The following is a 9,283-nucleotide window of genomic DNA, read 5'->3' as shown; positions in this document are numbered from 1 at the left end:
TCTTGTATTTTGTTGTTTATTTTTGTCTGCCTTGTTCTCTGTAATCCTTGCGTGTTCAGATAAAAATATTGCCCTGGATTTTACTGAGTATGATTCTTGTAGGAAGAGCATGAAAGAGTATGTGATTTTGGTCCATTTACAGGTCAAATTCACTTGTGAGAAGTACAGATGGTTGCCTTTCTCTTGCTGTGCTGAAGACTGAATCAAAACTTGTGCAATGTATGTATGTTTCATATATAAGCATTTTTAGAAGACTTGTAATGCTCTTGCCTTCCACATGAAATGTAAGGAAGAGTACTTAATATTCTTTACATTTTGCTGTGTACACTGTCTATGCTCATGATGGGAAATACACTTTTCAAAAAAAATTACATTGTCACCTTGTAAATTGTGTATGGCACTGCGTCGGTCAAGAGAGCAGAAAGGTTTTACCTGTACATGCTGTTTTGAAATGTCAGGAGAATTTTAATTTAGCATGCAGAAGCAGTTTGTAGTCAGAAGTATGTGGCTGGGTGTTTCTGTACTTACAGCACAAGGAAGAGTTTGCTAATTTGTTTATTATTTGAAGAACAACAAAAAAAACCTTGGGGCATTAGAGTTATACTGTGTATACAGTCATTTATACTTGAGATATCTTCAAAGTTCTTTATTGAGAATCAGGGGTTTAGTGCTTCTCCTCTTCTAGAAATATTTTTTTTTAAATAAAGTCTTTACTACGGATTGGAAATATTTCTGTTTTGTCTGGGAAAAGCACTGCATTTTGTGTAAAATGCAGAATAATAAAGGGTAAATGTAGCTTAACCTAAACTCTGCATGGTAGTATAGTTTGTCTTTCCTTTAAACTATAATTGGTTCAAGTCCGCTCAAATAGGAAGTTTAAAATGTCCTGTGATTTAACACATTGACAGACTGAGGGTTTAAATACATTCCTAGTGCATGGTTAAATACCACAGTGCATCTGATATATCTTACAGAACAATATTAATAATTAAATGTGTTTGTTGGAGGCTCATCCACTAGTTATTGTATTTGACCTTTCCAGCTTGAGCTTGAGGCACTCTGGGTGTGCTCAAGGGCAGAACTTGTGAAATGCACCTTCTCTTGGAGCCACAGGAAAACTCTCCTGCTTCATCCATCCACCCCAAATTTGCTAGAGGTGACTGGGGGAAGGTCTGCTTGGCCCCCTTCCTCCCTGCTGCTGCCTGCCCTGTCGCCTGTACAAGCAGCTCTGGCAGTGGCAGCAGGCGAAGGGGGCGAGCAGCTGGAGAGATGGCCATGGGGCCACGTGTCCTGGCACCGGGTTGGTGCTAGGAGCCAGGGTAGGAAGAGCAGCGACTCTGCGCTGTAACTTTGCTGCCTTCTATTTAAAGACTGTCCTGAGTCAGGAGAAGTGAGTGTTACTGGGGATGACAGTTGCTTCAGGCAGCCCTGGGGAGGACAGGGTTGGGGGTAAACATCACCGGCGACGGCCTGAGCAGGGAAGGGAATGGAGGGCTCCCACAGCACCGGGTGCGACAGGGCATCTGAGACCTCGTCCTTCATAGGAGATGAAGAAGAAGAGGAAGAGGAGGAGGAGGAGGAGGAGGAAGAAGAAGAGGAGGAGGAAGAGGAGGAGGAGGAGGAGGCTGTGGACCCAGAGGAAGCAGAGGAGCTGACTAATAGGTATGTGTCCCCAGGGACTCATAGCCCCACAGTGGGAGCTGGCAGCTCCACCCCAAAGCATCATCCCCCAGGAGACGCCAGGATTGGAGTCCCATGCTGGTTTAGTGGCTTTTCCCCCTTCCCTTACCCAATTGCTGCAGATAAAAAAATGGGGGTGTTAGAGGGCTGTAATATTTTTTTCACATGAGTATGGCTGTAATTAAGTTTTGTGTGGTAAGCGCCTACCCCGAGTTCCCTGAAAGCTTTTCTATTTAAAGATCCTCTGATGTGCCAGCTCAAGTGGCATCTCCTTCCACTCCTCCCTCTCTGGCTGACTCTTTGTCACATATGGATCTTAAATGCTCTGCAGATTTGCTTGTCAGGGAGAAAATGCTCAAAGATTATAATGGTGCATTAAAATTTGTTCCTTTTTACAGCCCTTTATTCCTTCCCACTTGTCCCTCCCTCTTCAGTTTTTTTCTTTCCTAAAAAAGGAAAAACTTGTTGTACGTGCCTGCTATTGCTGATCTTGGTTTGTATGGCCGATTTTTGTGGTGGAATGGGAAATACTCTATCCCTCTGATCTTTATTTTTTTTTCTTATTTTTTAGTATTTTTGTTTTCTTAATAACTTCCGCAGAAACAGTTTACTGTCCTACTATTGCTCTCCTACCATTAGGAATATAATAAGCAAGGCTGTGGCCCAGTGCCCTGCCCAGTGGTCCTGCGCAGGATGTGGAGGCATCTGCAACCTGATCCATGCAGACAGACTCTGGCTGTGCCAGTGCCGCTGGTTTCATAAAGAAACCACGAGGCCTGAGAGTCCCCTGGCACATACTAAGTCTCAAGATTTCTTCCTTGAGTAGACCCCATCAGTTTTAAGTGGATATTGTAGGAAGAACCTAAGATGTTAATATTGTTAGCTTAAGGTCTTTCCAGAAACCCATTTTTTAAGAAGCGTGTCACACAGTTCCTAATACCTCAGTGCTGTGAAGCCATCCATGTTTACCCTCACTCTGTGTGTATCACAGTTCAAAGTGCTTTCTGATATTGCTGATGGTCACTGGAGAAAAAAGATGGCAGAAGAGGGGTGGGGGGCTCTGTGCAGTCTAACCCACCCAAAGTGCTTCAAGAACAGAAGCCAAATGGGTAAATGCATCCTATGACTGCAGGAAAACCTTCCTGCATGGGAAGTAGAGAGCTAGTTTTCCACAATGGGGGGACACCCTGGTGTGTAATGCTGCTTTATTCCCAAGGGATGTGTTGGCTTTTCAGTCCTGTGCTGGCAGAGAGGGATTGCATGCCAATAAACACTGCTTGCACATTGCTGTAACCCTGCAAGAAAACCAGCTGAAGTCTGTGGAGTGGAGCTGCTCACTGCAGACAGCTAAAACACAATTGACTAGATAATTTTTAATGGAATCTGCAATTAAATGGCTAATAATAAAACTCAAATTGCAAAACACAAGTAGGAATTGCTAAAAATGGAGGGAAATCTATGTAGCCTCACAGTTATTTACTACTTGTGCTGAGAGGATGACTTCTCCATGGGTGCCTGTTAGCAGCTCCTCACAGCTGGGTGGGTCTTGCTTCTGGCTGGCAGCCTCCGCAATGCAAACTTGAGCATTGCATCTCAGCACTTACTTAAATCACAGCAAACATTCCCTTTACCTCCCAATTATATTAACACAGCAGGGCTTATGCTTAACTGTCTTACTATTAAACAGGTCAGAGTCTACCAGACAGGTTTTTAACCGCTATGCTTAGTGGTAACTGACTGTATTTAAACTGATTCGTTTAATTAGGTTAAAGGGGATGTAAAATTTCAGGTTTGGCACAAATGTGGTGACTGCACCAAGCACTCAGCAACAGCTTAGAAAAGTTAAATAAAACTGACTCTTTAATTGCTTAGATGTTGTCACAAATACCAGCAGGGTTGCTGAGCTTCAGGCTTCCTCCTGTGGTGAGTGCCTGGGCAGAGCTCCTGGCAAGAACAGACAGGTTGAGCCCCTGGGACATACTTACTCAAGCTGTGAGCTAATTATTTGTTGACAAACAGGTTTTCAAGCCCCATTGCAGAACAGATTTTTTTGAGTGCATGGGCTTTGAAAACATATCTTAGAGGAAGTGTAACTAATATGCAAACTGAAGGCAGCTTGTCCTGGACCCTGCTGTCATCAACTTATTTTTAACAACCCCAAGTTCTCTGTTGCTTCTGCTTTTCTCCTTTGGATGCAGTTGGGCAGCACCTGGTTGTGCAAATCAGTGGGAAAGTCCCCACTGGCTCCTATTTCTGCCTTTCAAGCACATTAAATAGCCTCATACCTATTTTATATGAGAGTCATGCAGCAAGATGACTATCCCAAGGTCAGGAAGCACCTCTGTGAAACAAGAAGAGCCCCGGTGTTTCTCTGAGACACTGGCCCCTGAGCTCTGACCAAACCACTCTGCTTCCACACTGTGCAGCAGCTGCAACAAGTAAAATCCCAAAAACTGCAGCAGAACTTATGTTATGACTTGTCCCAAAATTACAAGGTATGCATGTAAAAGGCAGAAGAGTTTGGGTTTAAGGTCTTTATTACCCTTATTAATGCAATGTTTAAATAATTTGGTTTCCTATAATTGTTTTTTGTATAAATAATGAAACTAACATGCAGCATCAGAACCTATTAAAAAGGTGGGATAAGGGCTTCATATCCTTGTCAGCATAAAAACCCCACTGATCTGTATAGGATCCGTACAATATTTTCTTGCCTTTGGGCATTTTACTATCTGGGATAGATGATCATGGCAGATGACTTCTGTTTCTAGCTCCATGTATCCAATTAATCACCTAAAAAGGGAAAATATTTTTAAAGTGCGTACTGTGTTCTTTAAAGCAAACATGAGTATGAAGTTAACAGTTCTAATTTTTGTGTTGGTAATGATGAAAATTAAGTCTAACAATAGTAAAATTGTTTACCATTTAACTGGTTTACATGCCCACTGGAGTATCTGTATCTCTAAATGTATGATGGGTGAGCTGTTCTGACACAGTTCTGTCTTTCAGACCATTCTCAGCTGATTTCCTTCTACAGTGGCAAGGTCTCTAGATGTGTCTTTGTGCAGGTTTTACTTAAAAAAAGGCTCTGCAGCTAATTTAAGTGTTTCCAGACAGCTTGTTTGCCTGGAATAGGTAAGGGTTCATTTTATCTGCTCATTTAGTGGTTACCTATAACCAGTAGGTGGGGAGAAAAATGGGGAGAAAGTCCTTGAGTTTTTTCTTTAATGAAGCAGTCATTCCACAAGATCAGAGGTATGTAAGCTTTAGAGACAGGTCTACTTTAGAATGATTGATGAAAATGGGTGTAAAGGGAAGCACAGTGGAGAAGGCATCTTCCTGCTATATGGGGGACGCTGCAGCATCTAGGAGAGCAAAAGATTGGAATGATAGCAAAGGGATGGTGAGAAGAAAGGGGGGGGGGGGGGAGTACTGGGGATTTGTCATCCAAAAAAAGTTACCATACCCTACCCAAAGCAGAGAAAGGCATGGGGAAATGGTGTGTTATTTTAGATACCTCTAGATGAGGCAGTGCCTGACTTGGGCCAGGGTGGAAGGGGCTGGCAGGGCTGTTTTCTGCCACCTGCAGCAGGAGCATGAGCAGGGAAGGCAAGAGAGGTGGAAGCGGGGCTGTGCTATTTCAAGCATGTCAGGGCAGAGGCTTGAGCAAAAGGTAGCTGAGAGCAGGTGAATGGGGCAGAATGCTGAGGTGGGGGCATTGCAGAGAGGAGGGGTGCAGCCAGCCTCTACTTGCTCCTGCAGTTGGGCACTCCATGTTGTGTTTCTCTTCACCCTTTTGGATAAAACTGAGTCCTTAATAAAGACCTATATTGCAGTAGGGCTCTAAAAAAACACTCAGACATCAAGAAGTTCCCCACTGGGTCTCACCAGTGATTAAGTAACTGTGTAAAGGAAGTGTCCCATCCAGACTGAAGTGTTTGGTACCTGTGCTCCCTCTACAACATGGTGGAGAATCCAGAATGCAGGAGCACGGCAGACCTCTGGGGCATGGAGGTGCTGTGGTTTCTCAAGCAGCATCTGATCCTGCAAATGGCAATGCCACTAGGACATACCATGACCTGGTGTCTGGAAAACAGACTAGCACTGCAGCAGATTGTGTCCCTTCATATGAGATGGAACAAATCATGTGAGACTGGCCCAGGTCCTGGCTCCCAGTTACTCATCGTAAAAACCAGCTTTGTAGATGGCCAAGCAGCTGTCTTATGCATTTAGATAATAGTTCCTTTGGATTTGGACAGATGCATGAGCCACTCTGTTGCCACAAGAGGAACCATTAACACTGAAAGAAGTCAATAGTAGCTTATCAAGTGGAAGGCTGGGTTTGAAATAGTGTCTTTCTGTAGCTCCCCATTCTCTTAGCCTGATGAGCTATAGCCCTGGGAAATGCAGAACAATAGGCAGAGACCTTGCTGAGCATCCTGATTGCTGTAGGGGAAAAGGGGCACCATGGTAAAGGCAGAAACTACAGATATGTACAGAATAAAAACACAAGCAGAGAAAAGTGTTTCCTTCAGTTGGGAGGGCAAGCTGGCCAATACCAATTTCCACCACTCCTTTACTGTGCCAGAAGTAGGAACTTTCAGAAAATGAGATCTTGTCAGTGCAGACTACAGACATAGGTTGACATCTTGGTCATTTCAGCTTGTGAGGAATTATGCAGCAAACAGCTACACATTTTTATGATACCAGCAGTGGCAAGGTATGATACGAAGAGGATAAGGAGAGGCTGGGGAGAATTTTAGAAAGCTGATAGGCTGGCTACCTCTGTCATAGTAGTGGTATGGACAGGTGGATAGACCCCACTCACTGTGAGAACACAACCGCTCCAGCAGCTGGGAAGGTGAAAACTCTTCCCTCATATGATACATAAAAGAAACATCTGTCCAGCCTGCCAGGCTGGACTAGAAACCTGAAATCCCAGTGGACACAGCACAGAAGTCATAGGGCTGTGAGAAGCTGGAGGAGGTGGTAAGAAAAATCTGGGTTTGAGCTATTATGGCAGGAGTCATAAAACTGGTTGGCAGTGTCTCCAAGAATAATAAAAGGTTTAAGTCAATGTCCTAGAAGTGAAATAACAAGCTGACAATATACATGCCAACAGGAATGGGTGGGAAATGTCTACAGGGAAAAAAGACAGCACTGGCTTTTGCCCTGGATGTCAGTGGCTTCATATCTACATTTACTATCTGAAAGATTGCAAACATCTTTTTGCAATAGGAGACACTTCCTCTGACACGAGAGGGGTCTTTCAGCTACTACTGTGCAGCTTGTAAACAGTTCACAAAACGGTAGCATTTGGAAGTGTGTCGGAAATAAATGAGTTCCATGCCTCTCATTCCAGTCTTAAAAGTATAAAGCACTGTCTCATCACACTGTAGAGGAATATGAACTGTGACAAGTTTGTGACCATGAAAATGAGATAATGATGCAAATAATTCAAGCTTTTTGCATAGGCAGGGCTAGGGCAACCTGTTCGTATTCATTAATATCAGCTCAAGTGGGAGTGCCGCTCGTTCTGCATGAAGATTTATTTAATAGCACCAAGTAGTGCAGAAAAAATAGGTTTAAACATATGAGAGTTATTTAGAAGTTGAAAAATGTAAAAAAAAAAAAATTAGTCATCTGTTATTGTGGGCTTAAATAATTGAAATCTTCCTTAATACTACTGTTATTGATTTTTCTTTTTTTTTAATTTATTTTGCCATGTCCAAGTAAACTTAATGCCAACTGGCAAAGGAAAAGGTAAGAGAAAAATTGGTATAGATGTGTTTTGTTGTACCTCTTTCTCCAACCTGTAAGTTTTCACCTATGGAGCTAGAGAGTACTACAACAAGGCAGAGAATCAGCTGTACATCCTGGGGCTTGTATCTGTTTGAGGGCTGGGTTTGGCAGGGACAGGAGGGGATTGGCTAACATGCAGTTACTTAGTACTGCACTGTCAGACATGCTTTGGTTGTAGGCCTTCAAGCTGTCCTGCTAGTCACCAACTCCAGGCCAGCCCCATCACCACAACTGGGTTTAAGCCCCATCACTGGAGTTTGATACTGTGTTGTCCCACCACGGCCTGGTCAGGCTATTGTCCCACAGGGTGACTTCAGTCTTCAGTTAGCACCGAGGACATCAGAGATGATATGTGCCTCCGTCTGCACATACCTGAGCATGGACCAGCCCAGCACAGCCCTTCTTTTTCTGGGCTCTGGGAAGCAAATTCATGGAAAGGTAAGGGCAACACTGCCAGTAGCAGGATTATGTTTCTTTTTCTGTTAGGTACTGAGCAGTTTCACCGAGTGTCCTTTACAAAAAACTTACAATCCAGAGAGTTTGCTTGATGAAGTGGTTATGACTTTCCACAGGATTTCTTCTCCTCCTTCAAAGACCTCTGCCTTCTGACTGATGTGTGGCACCCTCTGGAGCCATGCCAACTGCTCCTCAGGGGTGTCCCCGTGCCTCTGCAGCCTGCAGTTATCTCTGGCACCTGTGTGGTGCTGGGCCACAGCCTCTGGCACTTGGTCAGATGGGTTCTGCTTCTCTGGTCCCTGGTCAGTAGCTAGATTTCTTCACTTTAGCTGAAATGCTTTATGCTAATCAAGGGGAAAGTGACCCTTCCCTCTGTTCAGTGGAAGCAGGATGTTGTATATCCATAGATGTGTGTTCTTCCATGGGAGTGACAGAGACTTCACTGATTCTGCTCTACTGAAGGCTATGTCTTGTCCAATAGATACTCTGCCTTTCTTTCCATCAGCTACAAATTTCCATAAATGAACTACTGTCTACTCAGGAAATCTTGGGGTTGAGTTTTGATCACCTTTTCTGGTTTTTTTTTTTAGTAAATATTGCAACCCTAAAAATACTAAATGCTCTACACATTTTCTTTTAATTGCTTTCGCTAATCTTTACACCCTTAATTTGAAGACTTTGAAGAATTTGAAGTTTTCTAAAACTTCTCAGAAAAGCTTTTATCTAGCCTTTTTACTTTTTTAGCTGAGATATTTGGTTGCAGCATATGATAGGGTATTGATTACACATCATAAGGTTTAAAACTAGCTTTATGAAACTCTGCAGCTTCATTTGGGGAGATGTCAGTATATTTTAGTGTTGAATGTATTCTAAATTACTTTGTTAAATATCTAGAGTGCTTAGAGGACGAAACATATGAGAAGACAGTAACAAACTAGTGGATAGACACTCTGCTGCTTTGAGCATTGTATAATCATTCACACTTGCGCAAAGCAAGTGTGGGTGCTATTAAAACACTGACAGTATCTTTGAAGTGTTTAATGAAAGGTTTAATTTATACTGTGAGATAAACACACACTAGAGAATAGCCCCAGAATCACCTCAATCTCACACTGGCAAAACAAGGTCAGATGAAAGACTGTTCTTCCTGCATTGTCAAGATCATTTAAACACCTCGCCTTCATTGAACTAACCTTGCAACATGCAGTTTTACACAAATTCATCTAAAATATAGTTGTGAGATGAAATATGACTTTTCTTATGCTTGTACTTCAAAATTTATGCTTATGCAGTATTTTTACAACTTTGAAAACTATTTTTGCTTTAATGAAAAAGTTTGGCTTTT

At 42.8% G+C, this 9,283-nt stretch overlaps 1 protein-coding gene across 2 annotated transcripts in view; it reads left to right on the top strand.

The window, feature by feature from the left end:
- The first annotated feature begins 1,382 nt into the window (after window positions 1-1,382).
- Window positions 1,383-9,283, top strand: part of CMYA5 (cardiomyopathy associated 5) — a 46,846-nt gene continuing 38,945 nt past the window's right edge. The window contains exon 1 of one of the 2 annotated variants that reach the window (XM_069002385.1): window positions 1,383-1,662. In XM_069002385.1, the coding sequence (XP_068858486.1) occupies window positions 1,487-1,662 (176 nt within the window). In that variant the 5' untranslated portion in view covers window positions 1,383-1,486. The remainder of the gene's footprint in view (window positions 1,663-9,283) is intronic. The other variant, XM_069002384.1, reaches the window with a different exon arrangement.

This window comes from Aphelocoma coerulescens, assembly GCF_041296385.1.
Source record: "Aphelocoma coerulescens isolate FSJ_1873_10779 chromosome Z unlocalized genomic scaffold, UR_Acoe_1.0 ChrZ, whole genome shotgun sequence".
NCBI classification, from domain to species: domain Eukaryota; kingdom Metazoa; phylum Chordata; class Aves; order Passeriformes; family Corvidae; genus Aphelocoma; species Aphelocoma coerulescens.
The sequence above is the reverse complement of the archived record's forward strand: the minus strand, read 5'-3'. Positions and strand labels throughout refer to the sequence as shown.